The following is an 18,995-nucleotide window of genomic DNA, read 5'->3' as shown; positions in this document are numbered from 1 at the left end:
TGTTGGTAGTATATAACAATTCTTCTACTTTTTTTTTAAAGAAGCATTTCCACTTGCTCCTTATGCTCTCAAAGAGCTGAGGATACCAAGTCCTCACCTCATCCAGGCTTTCAGAGTCAACAATTAAAACAATCAGAGAATATCATTAAGCAGATGCATCTAAAAAGCTTTTGTTTTGTGTCATGCATTCTAAATATTACCATTCACCATCATTTCTGGCAAATTTCATGTTTCAAAGTGAGCATAATGAAAGTAGCAAGCATGAGTCAACAATTAAAACAATCAGAGAATATCATTAAGCAGAAGCATCTAAAAAGCTTTTGTTTTGTGTCATGCATTCTAAATATTACCATTCACCATCATTTCTGGCAAATTACATGTTTCAAAGTGATTATAATGAAAGTAGCAAGCATAAACTCTTCGGCTTATGACAAAATATCATATGCAATGCAAAAAATTATCAGATGGTAATTTATTACATAAATTGGAGAATAGCTCTTCTTAAAATGGGTTGAGATCAAAGCTAAACATGGTTTTGATGACTCTGAAAAACTATTTTGAAGAATGAAGAGGAAATACACTTGCCTTCTACAACATCACAATTTCCATCCACTTGAGTGGAATTCTTGACAATGTCTTCTTCTAACGGTTTTTCATATACAACGGCTTTTGACAGTTCTTCATATACAACATGTGGATAGGTCTCACATAGAGGCTCCTCCCACTATAAAACAAAACTATAAAATTTAAATTTAAGATTTTAATGAGCATGGAATGAACACAAAAGAAGCTAATTGGATAGCCTTTATGTCAAAATTAAAGGTCCCAAAATTAATCAGTAAACACCAGCTTACATGAGAGAGTTACCTTTGGTAATTCTGAGTTGCGTCTTATTGATGACGTTCTCCAACCCACAATATCTTGAGCAGAATTGGTCATGGAAACTAAATACAGTATATATCGAGCTTATTTAAATAATGGGTTTTTTATACCAATCCCGTAAATCTTTATCATTTTAAATTAGACCCTCAAATCATTAAAGTTTATATTATTTCTATTAGGCCCCTTAATTATTATAAATTGTTTCAAAATTAGTCCCTCGGATCATTGAATTACTATTAGGTCCTCTAATCCTTACAAGTTGTTTCAAATTAAACCCTCCAATCAAGAGCAGCAGTAACAAGATATAAAACTTGGGGACTTGGCAGCAATTTCAATGATTTGAGGGATTATTTCAAAATATTAAAGATTTAAGGGACTAATACCAAAATATCCCCTAAACAGTTTGTAGAAAACTACATGACCATGTAGTCAACCGAAAACCAAACTCAAGAGGATACTATCATGGACAGCGTTTGAATAAGCAACTCGACGTGTAAATGCTTTTAGTGCAGACCTACAATAACAATTTGACTATCATCAGCGATCCACATACCAAATACTACTTCTGAATTCACCAGTCAAAAACAACCAATAGAGTGAGGCAAAAATGGGCATACATGAAACAATGGTCACCAGAATCTTCCACCATACGCAGCAATAATGGAGGTTCTCCATCATTATCGCAAAGAAAAAGATGCTTGCCTGTTCTGCCAAATATCCAGTGAATAACACGAGAAGCAACCATTTCAATTGCTGTGACACCAAAGAGAAATGGAACCTGTAGAAGACAGCTTCTTTTATTAATTATCAAAAAAGTTGCAAAGAAATCAACTCAATTTGTTACTAGCTTCACAGTCAATTTTTGACGTAGAAACACAGAAAATGGTGCCAATAACAACAGATTAGCCAAAAGATTCATGATTTTCACAATAAGTCCAACTTTCTCTAGCCATTTTAGCCGCAGGTGAATATGCTGTTTTGCATTTTATTAGGCCTACTATTTCAGTCCTAACTCCACAAAATTGTTCCCAGAAGTTCTTCGCAAGTGCAAACTGGTGCCCAGTTTGATGGAGTTGGGTCAGATACTCTTATGAACAGTTTTAGTTTCTATTAGGCAAGAACTGTAGAGCCAAACTACTTAACTCCTTAAGGATACTCTCCACATTGACCGCTTAAGAAATTTAATGAGTAGCATTTCAGATTAAGAGTAATTATCGTTTCTCCCTGTTTGTATCATAAGATTCAACAGCTAGAACTTGCATAGCTAAAGGGATACCTGCTTGTTTCCCCTAGAACCAAGATGTGGAGTAGCAATAGTGATAAAATTCATTGCTTCCAGGCCAAGTATGGTTCCTCTGGAATCGTTATCATAGACTCCACCTGGAGGGTCGGATTCAAGCTTTTCCTCTGGAGGTCTGTAAAGCCTCCCAATTGCATATCTTGCAACCAATCCACCAACCGAGTGTGAAATGAAAGAAATTTTTTTAACTTCTGGCATTCTGTTTACAACTTCAATTACCTAGTAAGATAAAAGTCATTGAAGAACAAAATTAAAACCGGAGTCAGTTTCACGCTGTAGATTTTTGTGGAATTAACTGAAAAGGGTAAATTTTTGGATTAATTGCAAAAGCGACATTCTAAGATAAGAGCAAACTAACCTCATTTGCTAACCGCTCACCCATGACATCAACACCATCTAATGTCAGCTTATTAATGTTGCGCTCACTACCTATAAAAAACAGCCTAGAATAATTGGCAAATATACTCCACAACAAATATGTGGAGAAAAAACTTAAAATTATCGCATTTGAAATTACAGAAGACCAGAATAATGCTTCACTCATATATTCAAGGATGGTTCCGAATATCAAGCATGCAAAATTTTTCATTGGTTTCTAAACCTTTAAGTTAGTAGTGAAAATGAAATTTTTGTACTATGTGATTTAGAAACCAATGAAAATTATGCACGGGGTAAATCACCTTTCAGCACTTGTCATAGAAGTTTGCAACATTTTGGGTGCAACCAGAGAATGTTTACAATTAGCATCACTCAGAGAAACTAAATTAATGCAGTTCATGGGACACCATCAGCAATCATAACATACATAATAAAAACGATTTTCTGTACATATATACCCCTTTAATCATGCATATTTGCAAAAAAACAACCTTTTGCAAACTACCCCCAAATCAACAAATCATCAACTTTCATTGGCTAAATTTGTAACTGCTTTTTTTTTCCAGGTTGATCTTTGGGGGTAGTTTTGCATAATCTAACAGGTATATACCCGAAAACCCCTAATAAAAATAACGAGGGAACGTGCATGATTTCCATAAATTAAAAAGTTCCAAATGATCAAAAAAAAAAAAGACTCAAGTAATTAAGGTTGAAAATTGATGAAGGGTAACTCACAATGAACAATCACTTTGTCCGGCAGCGTCCTCACAAATTGGTTGGCAGCAAATTTCCAGTTAGCCGTGCTGCAAAAAGGAGAAGATCATACTCAACATGACTACATAGTGAGAATAAAAACTCTGAGAGTACTGCTGAAACTATAAAATGTAATAAAAAAATAAAATTGATCCAGCTTACTAGCCAAACAACAATCAACCAAATTCCACACAAAATTGACATCATCAGCTTATCGCAGATATCCCAAAAAAAGAAAAGAAAAGAAAAGAAAAGAAATTCACATACTCATCACCCAATTCAACATCACTGATCCCAAAAGGGAACCAAATTCGTCACAGATTGAACCCCAAACCGTTCAATTTCGGTCCATAATCCAAAATCATACCTTCCTAGGATTCCGTGAACCATGACGACCAGATGATCAGCGGACGAAGGTGGCTCAGAACAGCCCCGTACGTCGGTTCCGCCATTGACGCTCTCCTCTGAGCGGACTCCTCCTCCTCCCTCGTTTCCCATTTGAAATCAAGGATCAAAGAGGGAGAAACCAAAAGAAATGCGCTTCAAACGCTATGAAAATAGAAAAAGAAAAGGGAAAAAATATCTTGGGAGGAAATAATAGAGAGAGAGAGAGAGAGAGGAGCGAACGCGTCAAATTCAACAAAGCCGGTTCGGGTAGCTGGCCGAATGAAACGTTACGCGAGTCGGTGGCGGGGGCCGTTAAAGGATAATTATGCGCCCAAATTTTGCGGAAATCTGTTGGAAAGTGTATTTGAGAGAAGATTATGATGCAATAATGCTTTCGTTTGCAATGGATATATCTAGGATTTTTTTTTTTTTTTCCTCCTTGAAACCACCTTAGACATATGGTAAATATATGGAAGCCACGTTTAAGTTTGGTAAAATGAAGCCGCGTTTAAATTTGGTAACATGAAGCCACGTTTCATCTTAAATTTATACATAAACCATCTTTAAAGCGAGTGTTTGCTGCAATCAGACACGTACTCAAAATTTTCCAGTAGAAATCTAAAATTACCCTTAAAAACTTACATTCAAAAGAGATGATTCATTTTTTTCGTGTTTATGTCTTGTTAGTATATAACTCACGTCTGTTGGATTTAATCTAATAAATCTATTTGTGGGCACATATGATTAAACAATGTGTATTGCTATCTTTCAGGATAACCCACTAAAGTGATCAATTAAGTTGGGTTAATTTGGTATTTAAATGATCATGGGGTCATATGTGCAGATACCAGGTTGTAATTGTAATTTATTGAGGGGCTAAATTACAAAAGTACAACATCTATAAATAAGGGGTTATGGTCCCTAACCTAGGGTAACATTCTCTAATTCTCTTCACCCCCATCTAAGAGAGAAATTCGGATTTTAGAGGAACCCTAAGGTTAGAAGATCATCAAAAACCCAAATCAAGATTTCATCCATGGATTCAGGTATAAGCTTCCGCTCTCTTTTGATTTTGTTAATCTCTTTGAATTAATCATGGCTATATGGTTTTAGATCTCAAGTTTTGATGTAGATCCAACAAGTGGTATCAGAGCCAGGTTGATTAATTCTTAGGGATTTAAGTTTTATTGGGTTTTTGATCTTAAATCTCTGGTTAAAGATTCAATTTTTGGGTTCGGATGAACAGTAATGTTCTCGGATGAACAGTAACGAAATTTTTTTCGGATGAACGGTAAAGTTTTTTCCGGATGAACAGTGACTGAAAAATCGCCGGTGAACAGTAACTTTTGGGAATTTTTGGATTTTTCTTTGATTTTTCCTTCAATTTTTTCCAATTCTGGATCTGTTTTGAAAAGAAAAATCAAAGGTTTTTTGGGTTTGTCGGCGGCGGTTTCAATTTGAAACCCTAAGGGTTCATGGCGAAAATTAAGGAGGTGGTTACCTCAAACGAACCTCGCGTTCGTTCAATTTTAACCGAGCTTCGCGCTCAACGAACCTCGCGTTCGTTCTAAGGTGAACCTCGCGTTCAACTCAGGTGAGCGTCAAGCTCAATTAGGTGAGCCTCAAGCTCAATTTTAACGAACCTCGCGTTCGTTCTAAGGTGAACCTCGCGTTCAACTCAGGTGAGCGTCAAGCTCAATTTTAACGAACCTCGCGTTCGTTCTAAGGTGAACCTCGCGTTCAACTCAGGTGAGCGTCAAGCTCAATTTCAACGAACCTCGCGTTCGTTCCCAAGGTGAACCTCGCGTTCAACTCAGGTGAGCGTCAAGCTCAATTTTTTAACGAACCTCGCGTTCGTTCTTCAGACGAACCTCGCGTTCGTACTTCAGACGAACCTCGCGTTCGTACTTCAGACGAACCTCGCGTTCGTACTTCAGACGAACCTCGCGTTCGTACTTCAGACGAACCTCGCGTTCGTACTTCAGACGAACCTCGCGTTCGTACTTCAGACGAACCTCGCGTTCGTACTTCAGACGAACCTCGCGTTCGTACTTCAGACGAACCTCGCGTTCGTACTTCAGACGAACCTCGCGTTCGTACTTCAGACGAACCTCGCGTTCGTACTTCAGACGAACCTCGCGTTCGTACTTCAGACGAACCTCGCGTTCGTACTTCAGACGAACCTCGCGTTCGTACTTCAGACGAACCTCGCGTTCGTACTTCAGACGAACCTCGCGTTCGTACTTCAGACGAACCTCGCGTTCGTACTTCAGACGAACCTCGCGTTCGTACTTCAGACGAACCTCGCGTTCGTACTTCAGACGAACCTCGCGTTCGAACTTCAGACGAACCTCGCGTTCGTACTTCAGACGAACCTCGCGTTCGTACTTCAGACGAACCTCGCGTTCGTACTTCAGACGAACCTCGCGTTCGTACTTCAGACGAACCTCGCGTTCGTACTTCAGACGAACCTCGCGTTCGTACTTCAGACGAACCTCGCGTTCGTACTTCAGACGAACCTCGCGTTCGTACTTCAGACGAACCTCGCGTTCGTACTTCAGACGAACCTCGCGTTCGTACTTCAGACGAACCTCGCGTTCGTACTTCAGACGAACCTCGCGTTCGTACTTCAGACGAACCTCGCGTTCGTACTTCAGACGAACCTCGCGTTCGTACTTCAGACGAACCTCGCGTTCGTACTTCAGACGAACCTCGCGTTCGTACTTCAGACGAACCTCGCGTTCGTACTTCAGACGAACCTCGCGTTCGTACTTCAGACGAACCTCGCGTTCGTACTTCAGACGAACCTCGCGTTCGTACTTCAGACGAACCTCGCGTTCGTACTTCAGACGAACCTCGCGTTCGTACTTCAGACGAACCTCGCGTTCGTACTTCAGACGAACCTCGCGTTCGTACTTCAGACGAACCTCGCGTTCGTACTTCAGACGAACCTCGCGTTCGTACTTCAGACGAACCTCGCGTTCGTACTTCAGACGAACCTCGCGTTCGTACTTCAGACGAACCTCGCGTTCGTACTTCAGACGAACCTCGCGTTCGTACTTCAGACGAACCTCGCGTTCGTACTTCAGACGAACCTCGCGTTCGTACTTCAGACGAACCTCGCGTTCGTACTTCAGACGAACCTCGCGTTCGTACTTCAGACGAACCTCGCGTTCGTACTTCAGACGAACCTCGCGTTCGTACTTCAGACGAACCTCGCGTTCGTACTTCAGACGAACCTCGCGTTCGTACTTCAGACGAACCTCGCGTTCGTACTTCAGACGAACCTCGCGTTCGTACTTCAGACGAACCTCGCGTTCGTACTTCAGACGAACCTCGCGTTCGTACTTCAGACGAACCTCGCGTTCGTACTTCAGACGAACCTCGCGTTCGTACTTCAGACGAACCTCGCGTTCGTACTTCAGACGAACCTCGCGTTCGTACTTCAGACGAACCTCGCGTTCGTACTTCAGACGAACCTCGCGTTCGTACTTCAGACGAACCTCGCGTTCGTACTTCAGACGAACCTCGCGTTCGTACTTCAGACGAACCTCGCGTTCGTACTTCAGACGAACCTCGCGTTCGTACTTCAGACGAACCTCGCGTTCGTACTTCAGACGAACCTCGCGTTCGTACTTCAGACGAACCTCGCGTTCGTACTTCAGACGAACCTCGCGTTCGTACTTCAGACGAACCTCGCGTTCGTACTTCAGACGAACCTCGCGTTCGTACTTCAGACGAACCTCGCGTTCGTACTTCAGACGAACCTCGCGTTCGTACTTCAGACGAACCTCGCGTTCGTACTTCAGACGAACCTCGCGTTCGTACTTCAGACGAACCTCGCGTTCGTACTTCAGACGAACCTCGCGTTCGTACTTCAGACGAACCTCGCGTTCGTACTTCAGACGAACCTCGCGTTCGTACTTCAGACGAACCTCGCGTTCGTACTTCAGACGAACCTCGCGTTCGTACTTCAGACGAACCTCGCGTTCGTACTTCAGACGAACCTCGCGTTCGTACTTCAGACGAACCTCGCGTTCGTACTTCAGACGAACCTCGCGTTCGTACTTCAGACGAACCTCGCGTTCGTACTTCAGACGAACCTCGCGTTCGTACTTCAGACGAACCTCGCGTTCGTACTTCAGACGAACCTCGCGTTCGTACTTCAGACGAACCTCGCGTTCGTACTTCAGACGAACCTCGCGTTCGTACTTCAGACGAACCTCGCGTTCGTACTTCAGACGAACCTCGCGTTCGTACTTCAGACGAACCTCGCGTTCGTACTTCAGACGAACCTCGCGTTCGTACTTCAGACGAACCTCGCGTTCGTACTTCAGACGAACCTCGCGTTCGTACTTCAGACGAACCTCGCGTTCGTACTTCAGACGAACCTCGCGTTCGTACTTCAGACGAACCTCGCGTTCGTACTTCAGACGAACCTCGCGTTCGTACTTCAGACGAACCTCGCGTTCGTACTTCAGACGAACCTCGCGTTCGTACTTCAGACGAACCTCGCGTTCGTACTTCAGACGAACCTCGCGTTCGTACTTCAGACGAACCTCGCGTTCGTACTTCAGACGAACCTCGCGTTCGTACTTCAGACGAACCTCGCGTTCGTACTTCAGACGAACCTCGCGTTCGTACTTCAGACGAACCTCGCGTTCGTACTTCAGACGAACCTCGCGTTCGTACTTCAGACGAACCTCGCGTTCGTACTTCAGACGAACCTCGCGTTCGTACTTCAGACGAACCTCGCGTTCGTACTTCAGACGAACCTCGCGTTCGTACTTCAGACGAACCTCGCGTTCGTACTTCAGACGAACCTCGCGTTCGTACTTCAGACGAACCTCGCGTTCGTACTTCAGACGAACCTCGCGTTCGTACTTCAGACGAACCTCGCGTTCGTACTTCAGACGAACCTCGCGTTCGTACTTCAGACGAACCTCGCGTTCGTACTTCAGACGAACCTCGCGTTCGTACTTCAGACGAACCTCGCGTTCGTACTTCAGACGAACCTCGCGTTCGTACTTCAGACGAACCTCGCGTTCGTACTTCAGACGAACCTCGCGTTCGTACTTCAGACGAACCTCGCGTTCGTACTTCAGACGAACCTCGCGTTCGTACTTCAGACGAACCTCGCGTTCGTACTTCAGACGAACCTCGCGTTCGTACTTCAGACGAACCTCGCGTTCGTACTTCAGACGAACCTCGCGTTCGTACTTCAGACGAACCTCGCGTTCGTACTTCAGACGAACCTCGCGTTCGTACTTCAGACGAACCTCGCGTTCGTACTTCAGACGAACCTCGCGTTCGTACTTCAGACGAACCTCGCGTTCGTACTTCAGACGAACCTCGCGTTCGTACTTCAGACGAACCTCGCGTTCGTACTTCAGACGAACCTCGCGTTCGTACTTCAGACGAACCTCGCGTTCGTACTTCAGACGAACCTCGCGTTCGTACTTCAGACGAACCTCGCGTTCGTACTTCAGACGAACCTCGCGTTCGTACTTCAGACGAACCTCGCGTTCGTACTTCAGACGAACCTCGCGTTCGTACTTCAGACGAACCTCGCGTTCGTACTTCAGACGAACCTCGCGTTCGTACTTCAGACGAACCTCGCGTTCGTACTTCAGACGAACCTCGCGTTCGTACTTCAGACGAACCTCGCGTTCGTACTTCAGACGAACCTCGCGTTCGTACTTCAGACGAACCTCGCGTTCGTACTTCAGACGAACCTCGCGTTCGTACTTCAGACGAACCTCGCGTTCGTACTTCAGACGAACCTCGCGTTCGTACTTCAGACGAACCTCGCGTTCGTACTTCAGACGAACCTCGCGTTCGTACTTCAGACGAACCTCGCGTTCGTACTTCAGACGAACCTCGCGTTCGTACTTCAGACGAACCTCGCGTTCGTACTTCAGACGAACCTCGCGTTCGTACTTCAGACGAACCTCGCGTTCGTACTTCAGACGAACCTCGCGTTCGTACTTCAGACGAACCTCGCGTTCGTACTTCAGACGAACCTCGCGTTCGTACTTCAGACGAACCTCGCGTTCGTACTTCAGACGAACCTCGCGTTCGTACTTCAGACGAACCTCGCGTTCGTACTTCAGACGAACCTCGCGTTCGTACTTCAGACGAACCTCGCGTTCGTACTTCAGACGAACCTCGCGTTCGTACTTCAGACGAACCTCGCGTTCGTACTTCAGACGAACCTCGCGTTCGTACTTCAGACGAACCTCGCGTTCGTACTTCAGACGAACCTCGCGTTCGTACTTCAGACGAACCTCGCGTTCGTACTTCAGACGAACCTCGCGTTCGTACTTCAGACGAACCTCGCGTTCGTACTTCAGACGAACCTCGCGTTCGTACTTCAGACGAACCTCGCGTTCGTACTTCAGACGAACCTCGCGTTCGTACTTCAGACGAACCTCGCGTTCGTACTTAAGACACTCTGTTACATTATGTTTGGTTTTGACCTCACTAAGGAGGACCAGTTGAAAATAGACATGTACTGATCACATTGCATGTAATTTTCATGCTGCACATCCATGATTGATCTATGTCATTTGATTGTATTGATATATGTGACCATTGATGGGTCGAGTCACGATAAATGTGACGAAGGCCGCTTTGATCCTATATTGATATAGTCAATGGACGAGATTGTTCGGAAATACCATTTCAGTGATAGCAATTTTTGAGCTCATAAGGTTATACACAGTTTAAGGAATCATATGGTGCCCAAGTGGGAGATTGTTGGATTTAATCTAATAAATCTATTTGTGGGCACATATGATTAAACAATGTGTATTGCTATCTTTCAGGATAACCCACTAAAGTGATCAATTAAGTTGGGTTAATTTGGTATTTAAATGATCATGGGGTCATATGTGCAGATACCAGGTTGTAATTGTAATTTATTGAGGGGCTAAATTACAAAAGTACAACATCTATAAATAAGGGGTTATGGTCCCTAACCTAGGGTAACATTCTCTAATTCTCTTCACCCCCATCTAAGAGAGAAATTCGGATTTTAGAGGAACCCTAAGGTTAGAAGATCATCAAAAACCCAAATCAAGATTTCATCCATGGATTCAGGTATAAGCTTCCGCTCTTTTGATTATTGTTAATCTCTTTGAATTAATCATGGCTATATGGTTTTAGATCTCAAGTTTTGATGTAGATCTAACAACGTCAGAATTTTTTAAGCTATTTTTATATTTTAGCAAATAATTAACTTGGAGGTGGTTGATTGCAACAGAAAACTATTTTAAAGAAGGTCTTTGAAATTGAAAGGTGGGTTTTGCATAATTATCATATTTTTAAGGTGGTTTCTTGGGGGAAAACTCATATATTTAAGACGTAAAGAATATTTTTAAGTAAATTTCACAACAATCCAGCGAAGTTTGGGATTTTGTACAAATCCCCCAAGACTTTATAAATTTCATGACCCCCAAAAACAAACTCCCCTAGGCTTGGAAAAATTATCGTTAATGGAGTTATATTTTATTGGTGTTCATCGCCAATGCTATGGAAAATGCTTGCAATATTTTGTTTGTCAAAAGAGTCTCACTAGAGGCACACCATCAACCACACTCTCAACCACACCCCCACATTCTTTATAGTGCTAGTGGGCCATGCATGATATTTTTTAAAAAATATCATGCATGTCCCACTAGCACTATAGAGAGTGTGGGGGTGTGGTTGGGAGTGTGGTTGAGGGTGTGCCCCTAGCATTATTTTTGTCAAAAATTGAATCCGTAGGTATTTTAACTATGAAAAATGTTTTATCTTTTAACACTTATCCAAGTTTTTCAAAATGTTTTATCTTTTAACACTTATCCAAGTTTTTCCCCCAAACTGTAAGGAAGTCAAAACTTGAAAACCAACAGTTCAGCTTTTGTGCAATAGATCAGCAGTGTTAATTTTATCATCTCAATCTGTGTAAAAAAAAGAGGACATAAGGGGCTGTTTGGTTGTATGTTTTTACCATGTAAAAGTATGTAAAGTGTAAAAAAGTGGGTCCCAATGTCAGCTTTCATCACTTTCAATTGTTTGTTTGTAGTTGTGAAAATAGTGTAAAGTGATTTCATATGCTGATGTGGCTTGTAAAGTGGTTTCATGAAAAAAAAGACATGATTTTAGGAGAAAGCTAACATTGAAGTTAGGAAAAAATAATAAAAAATAATTCCGACCAATATGATCATTTGAGTAGGGACCACTTTTTACACTTTCCAAACAAACAATTAAAGTTTCATTTTGCAAACCAAACAAGTGTTTTATGATTCCAATGGAATCAAAAACAAACAAAGAAAAGTATAAAAGTGAAATTGATGAGGTGGACAACAAATTTCCAAGTTGTGTCATAAATACACAATTTTACCAACAACAACCAAACAGCCCCTAATAGTGAAAACTATCAAAGCGTACTCAGGTCAATGGCATTAAATGTACACCAAATGAATGTCAGCTCTTGATCATTGAATTTTGGGATTTGTGTATAGATTTAAAGATTGATATACTTTGGGTGCACATTTAAGGGCACGGACCATCCCAACGATATTTTTTTCACATAACAGAGATTAAGCCGTTAAGGGTCCGTTTGGTTCATTTCTTTTGCCTTGGGTAGTGGGCAGAAAGCCTGTCAAAAGAGCACTTTTGGCAGGCTTTCTGCCCAAAACGCCTCTAAAAGAGACGTTTTGGGCAGAAAGCCTGCCAAAAGTGCTCTTTTGGCAGGTTTTCTGCCCACTACCCAAGGCAAAAGAAATGAACCAAACGGGGCCTAAGGTACGCAAACGGGATGTAATGCTGACATTTTGACAATGAGATATGACCTCTAATTAATATGACAATGGACAGTTTCTCGATATTTAATAAAATGGCTGAAGTTAATGCAACGGCTCAAATGGTCTCGATATATACAGGGAGCCTTTTGCAATCACAAAGAAGAATGGTAGGATCATAGGCTCATACCTATAACATCATATGCAAGTTTCCATAAATAAGGGACCATTTGCATTTGCAGTCGAAGAGCTCAACTCTTTGCCGCTGTGATCGACCACTATAATTGATTATAGTCATGAGCAAATTGTACCGTAAATTCTAAGCATGATGATCAATGTAACCAATCGTCACTGGTAAGAAAATTTGAACATTCAATGATAGAAGAAACCTATCATCTGCACAGGATCGCTAGGCAAGGATGACAAAAAGTGCATCCAATCCAATGCATTAATGATACTTCAAAGAGATATTAACTCTTAGATCAGTATATACCCTTAAGTAATTCTAATGGCTCGCGGACCGATTTCTTTTTGTGCACCATTAATGTTTTGAACTTTTAAGTACTGAATAATTTTTCCAGCTAGGATGTGTCAATTTTACACTAAAGACATAATTGTCACCTCATTTATGGCCTGTTCTGGATGGAGGATAAAGATGATGAGAGGAAGAGAAGTCTAATTTTAATCTTGTTTGGGAGATCCATTTAGGAGGATAGAGAAGGAGAATGGGGAAATTTGAGTCAAAATCTTACACCCCAAATTGAGGTGTAATGAAGGGGAACGGAAGGAAGGAGAACTTTTCACCTTCATTCCCCTTCTTTCCTTTCCCTAAAGTCATCTCCCAAACACACTGATAGACAAAGCAACTAGTGTATTCTAGGATAAGCATTGCAACCTTCTTTTAACTATAATTTCTTGATAATGATATGACAAGTACGGTGATGAATGCTTGACTTGAAACAGCAAATCAGATGACTTTAGAATAAACATACAGTTTCCTTTTGGGGAAAAAAACCAGCAATATGCATCTACAACATAAGCCTAAAACTTCTTAACCATCTGAACTATCATCTGCAGTCTGGTAATAAAGACTCCACCGCAGCACAGCAAAAAGACTCCTTATCCTTCAATAGAAGACAACTGCCATCCAAATTCCACTTTAGATCAGATATGAAAAACTTTGGCAATGGAATATTGACGCAACAAGCTCCAGATGGGCTCCACATGTACAAGATCGGACTGCCCGTGCACAAAAATACACGTGGGCACGTTGGGTCCCACGCTGCTGCGCGTATCGGCTCTCTCTGCATCAAAACTGCAGCAAGCTCAAGGCGTCGAATGTCCCATATCCAAAGTACAGATGGGATGTTATCGTTGCGAGTGAAGAGATACTGGCTGTCGTGACTCCATGACAAGAGACCTGGCGTAATGAAGCTCAGGGTGAAAATGTTGATAGTTTAAAAAGTTTTTCATTTTGGTAGGGTTTTTTCAATATTAATCCCTCAAATTGTCGAAATTGTTATTATTAGGTTCACTCAATTCTTATGTTATTTTGATATTCGTCCCTTAAATCATTGAAATACATATTAGGTCCCCCAATTCTTAAGTTATTTTGAAATTAGTCCCTCCAATAAAGAGTGGAAGCGGCAATTAGAAGGATTAGTTTGAAACAACTTATGAGATTTGGGGGATCTAATGCAATTTCAATGATTTGAGGATTTATTCCAAAATAACTTAAGAGTCGGGGCCCCTAATATTGAAAGAGCCCTTTTAGGTAATGTGTTACCATAGAACGAAGATAACAGTCCCGAGCATTGCTACATATTTCATGATTTGGAAAAAAAAAGAAAAAGAAAAAAGAAAAAAGAAAAAAGCAACATCAGTGTTGGATCAGATTGGGACAAAATGCTTGATTTGCGAACAATATGGGTAATGATACTATAGCTGCTTCTACATGGCTTGATTTCCACATTATGAAAATTATATCAATCCATATTGGCAGATTGTGTAAATTGAATAGATTTATTCGAATTTGGCATAAGCCTAATCCCAATCTAAGATGAGAGAGCAGTTACAAAATAATCCATCAGGTAAGAACAGTATCTGAGTTGTAAAATGATTAATACTTTCAATATTCAATAAGACAGCAGCATAAAGGAAAAGTAACTGTAAGAATGAGAAACTTTGTTCAATATCAAGAATGAAGACTAACCGATTCCTTGTTTAGGGTTGGGCTTATCTACGGTTGGCTTTTGAAATGGCAAGCTAACAGGAACATCCATTACTTTGTACTTGACTCCAGAGATTCCATCAGCAGGATTTTCTATAAATCAAACAGAAAAGAAAATAGCTTCAGAACAACAGATGCCCACTCAAACATAATCTGAGTAAATAGTTTCAAAACAACAGTGCCAAAACCAGATAGATATTAACATCACCATAGTAATTGGCGGTGGTGGGAGTACAGAGTATTAATATTCAGATGTGAAATTCTAAACTATAGATAATTCAAATACAAACTGTTCAAATATAATGCACTTAAGAATTGACATTCCAGCTTCCAAACTATATCTTTCACTGATCCAACAACTAAATCCAAGCAAGCAATATGACTACTGTGGTTTTGAATCTATTGACATCTTTCCTAACTCGCCAAAATCACATGGAAGCATAGTGTTTAAGAACTTGCTGGCAATCAGGGAACTGTTACATCAATAAAGTACGCCATTGAATCCACTACCTCGAAGGAAAAAGATCTACTAAGCATAACTATAATGTGCATGTGTAACAATGATGGATAACAAAAATATCTCCACGAATTATAAGTGCAGCATTTCTTCCTGATCTATATTGATTAGAACATTTCTACCTTACAAGTAATCCATATTAAATTGATCACAGACACAGCAGGACAATAAGCAACTTGTTCCCACAAACTATATGAATTTAACTATATGAATTATAATGTGAATGTAGGATTTAACTATATGAATTTCTTGCAATAAGAATCCACAGACTAGCACCATCCTATGCTGATGACTGGGAAGAATGAGATGGCTGAATCATCATAATTTTGAAGCTGAACGAATTATTTTGCCACGTATAACAGATTAAGACACAAACATTACTACATCCACTACTAAGTAGACTGCTACTATCAAACTACCTCTTTAAGTGATGTACTAAATCTAGTTTAAATTTATTTTCTACAGAGATAAATTGATATGAATCAAGAGACTAATGGTTCATAGATTCAAATGCTCACCAGGACAGTTGCCTTGTATATTATGGGGAAATTCATCGCTCAAACATAACCCAGACATGTCAAGCTGCAAAGGCTCATCCACTTCCTACAGAAATTTCCAAGAACATTTTAACAATTATCTTCTAGATGCTTTAAGGGCTAACCAACAAGATAAATTAAAAAAAAGGATTTCACCTTGAATATAGCAGCACTGCAGGGGCTGCGAATTGTGGATACATGCATAAATTCAGCAAACATTTTCCAGGTCAGGTGGTTCAAAGCCCTCAGCATCTGATCATAGCTACCCACTGCTAGAAATTGACCGCATGGAGACCAAGCAATAGTTTTCACACCTAACCCACTTTCATAAGCTTGATACTTGAACAAACATCTTCCATCTGGAGAATAGATCAGCACCTGTATCATAAGCAATATTACCTCCAGAAGCTCGTCCGCCTATTAGCTAAAGAATTCAAATCACACATGCAAACTTATTAAAACCCAAGTGTCGGTATAACAGAAATGACTAGACCCAGGATCCTGCATGAGATTTCCAATTCTACAAGAGATGTCGTGTACACAGGGTTCATTATTTCGACAGATGCAATCAATTCTGGTTCTAGACTGATATTACCTGTTTACTGCAATAATTCACATCTAAAAGGTTAAGATTTTTTTTTTCTTCTTCTTATTTTCTGTTAGGAAGTTAGGGAAGTTGGTCAGTGGTTATTGTTGGAACATGAAACGCAACTATGAAAAATAGGACTTACAAAAGGTAATTCTCACAAATTTCCAGGTCTTTCAGGGTAGCTATCCTAATCCTTCTTATTTTCTTTCTAATACAATGTACGGGGAAAAACCAATATGAAACGCTTTATAACTCATTTCGACATCTAACGGATCCAAAGTGTCATAAAACTCAGGCAGAAAATGCATGTTACATTTAATGCAGGAAATAACTCCGAAAAATGCATTTTATCTGTGTTACATTAAGTGTTATTTAGCGCTTGTTAAATTGAGTTAACCACAAAAAACTAAACTTTATATGCTCAACCCTGTATATGCTCAAACCTGTATTCAAATGTATACCATCCTAGCAGCTCAAAAGAAACTGTGTCAATATATTTTCAGACCTCCAAATCTATTGATGCCTGAATGTGGAACAACTTTCTGAGAAAAGCGCAAAGAATTAACCTTTTAACGAAATATGTACACTATATCATCAATGTCATTATTGTACCATTTATGCCCATTTTCTCATTAAAAGATATTTAGATGGAGCAAAATTATATATTAAGAAGACCACCCATCAACCTGGTAAAAACCCTCTAAATTAGTGTTCAATTCATGGCCAAGGAAACCATGGGTGAACAATATAGAGAAGTATTTATCTGCAGCAGAAACCCATACGGCCATACCTTGTACTCCAGAAGTGAATCCCAAATCACTAGGGCACTATCATCTGGAGACCACTCAACACCTGCTAAATCAGTAGTATCAACAGCAAAAGCACCCATGATTTTCCACGAATCACAAGACAATAGGTTAATATAATCCTTGCAATCTCGTCTTGTGCAAACAGCAGCAAACTTTCCGTCTTGGGTAAAGGAGACACCCTTTGAGGCATGTTTCGGCCATTGCACATGCACACAAGCCGTATTCACCAGGGACCATACAGTCAATCGCAGCTGAAACTCCGATGTCGTGAGTATGTGACGGCTGTCAGGACTCCACCTTGCATAAGCAACCCCTGCAGGACCTTCATCTATTTTACATGTCCATTCTGGCTGAGTTAGAGACCAAGCTTGTACCATTGGTCTCTTGTAGAGACCACAGAGAATGTACTCTGAATCAAGGGCCCATTCAATGTAGCTAATTTTGTCAACACATGTAAATAACTGAAGGACCTACATAAAGAAAAAAAATGAACAAATTTGTTAACCAACACAAGGATCACCAAAGAAAATGAGATGTGGGATGTGACGAGGCATGCGTGTGGTCATGGAGGCAATCAAATAGTAAGCCAACTTCTCTTATAGTTGCCTTTTGTTGACGGTTTGATGTTACTATGATGTTATTGAACAGTGCATTGTTCAGACAGTCGTAAATCATATAACACATATAATGTTTATTGTCATAAGAGGCATATGACTGTATGACCTGCATAAAGGAAGAAGTACAGCAAATTGTTAGACAACAGAAGCACCACCACAAAGAGAATAAGATGTGGGATTTGATGAGCCAAACTTATGCTCATGACAACCAAATAGTTAGTCAATTTCTCTTCAGTCACCTTCTTTGATGATGCTATAATGTTATCCAATAGTAAATTGATATCATAGCTGTCTTAATATCATACCGTTTGTGATTCATGTCATGTCACATGAAACATCCGAGAAAAGCTACAACTCGTACAATAATAATATCAAAAGGTTTCAAATACTTTGTGATTTGCAGTAGTGTCAACCAATAGAAAAGATAGCATGTAACGATATAATGATATATAAGATGATCCCAATTTGACAACTCTTATTGATACTACTTTATGCATGAGTAATGATATCTGAAGCTTTTGAATTATCTTGACTACGAATAAGAAATAAATCATGAAGAAGGCAAGAGATAGGTCAACAATGTGAACACAAGAAGATTATGTAAGTAGCATCTCAAGCAACTAACAATGTTATTAAATTCATGGTATGCTACATTGAACTTGATTGCTAAGTACAAATTGGGTAAGCTTAATCAGATTGTTGCTTGCAGTCATGGAATTCTTAGAAGCCTTCACTTGATAATTATGCATGTGCTACCTGTTTGCAAAGAGACGTACATGCGCATTCGAAGGGTAAATTACACTAAGGCCCCATGGACTTTCAAAGACACACTAAACCGCCAATAACCTTTGCAGAAAACCCCCATGAACTTTTAGGTAAATTACACTAAAACTCCATGAACTTTCAAAATTCCTTTTATGTTGTTTTCCGCAATTCCAAAAAGTTCACGGGAGTGTAGTGTGTGATTTTGAAAGTTCATGGAGTTTTAATGTAATTTACCTACAACTCAGAAAGTTAATGGGGGTTTTCTGCAATTCAAAAGGTTCAAGGGAATTTAGTGTGATTTTGAAAGTTCATGGGGGTTTAATGCAACACACTGAAAGTTCATGGGGGTTTAGTGTAATTTACCCTCCTAAGAAGAACATGTAAATTTTGAGGACTATTTTTCAATAAGTAAAGTTTGATTTTGTATTTTTGTTCTTCAGCTTTAT

General features: G+C 40.5%; 2 protein-coding genes across 2 annotated transcripts in view; both read right to left on the bottom strand.

Moving 5' to 3' along the window:
• Positions 1-3,926, bottom strand: part of LOC109839385 (putative lipase YOR059C) — a 6,142-nt gene extending 2,216 nt beyond the window's left edge. The window contains exons 1-8 of the mRNA XM_020407813.1: positions 3,681-3,926; positions 3,296-3,363; positions 2,541-2,611; positions 2,159-2,401; positions 1,500-1,660; positions 1,341-1,396; positions 868-920; positions 586-724 (exon numbers count right to left, since the gene is read on the bottom strand). Of these exons, the coding sequence (XP_020263402.1) occupies positions 586-724; positions 868-920; positions 1,341-1,396; positions 1,500-1,660; positions 2,159-2,401; positions 2,541-2,611; positions 3,296-3,363; positions 3,681-3,811 (922 nt within the window). The 5' untranslated portion in view covers positions 3,812-3,926. The remainder of the gene's footprint in view (positions 1-585; positions 725-867; positions 921-1,340; positions 1,397-1,499; positions 1,661-2,158; positions 2,402-2,540; positions 2,612-3,295; positions 3,364-3,680) is intronic.
• The window catches only part of LOC109839384 (WD repeat-containing protein WRAP73), a 6,241-nt gene continuing 616 nt past the window's right edge, over positions 13,371-18,995 (bottom strand). Inside the window, 6 exon segments of the mRNA XM_020407812.1 lie at positions 13,371-13,562; positions 13,564-13,906; positions 14,699-14,809; positions 15,752-15,836; positions 15,926-16,147; positions 17,149-17,637. Coding sequence (XP_020263401.1) covers positions 13,538-13,562; positions 13,564-13,906; positions 14,699-14,809; positions 15,752-15,836; positions 15,926-16,147; positions 17,149-17,637 — 1,275 coding nt within the window. The 3' untranslated portion in view covers positions 13,371-13,537.

The sequence above is a fragment of the Asparagus officinalis genome, chromosome 4 (genome assembly GCF_001876935.1).
Source record: "Asparagus officinalis chromosome 4, Aspof.V1, whole genome shotgun sequence".
NCBI lineage: Eukaryota > Viridiplantae > Streptophyta > Magnoliopsida > Asparagales > Asparagaceae > Asparagus > Asparagus officinalis.
Note: the sequence above shows the minus strand (reverse complement) of the source record. Positions and strands in the feature narration are given on the sequence as shown.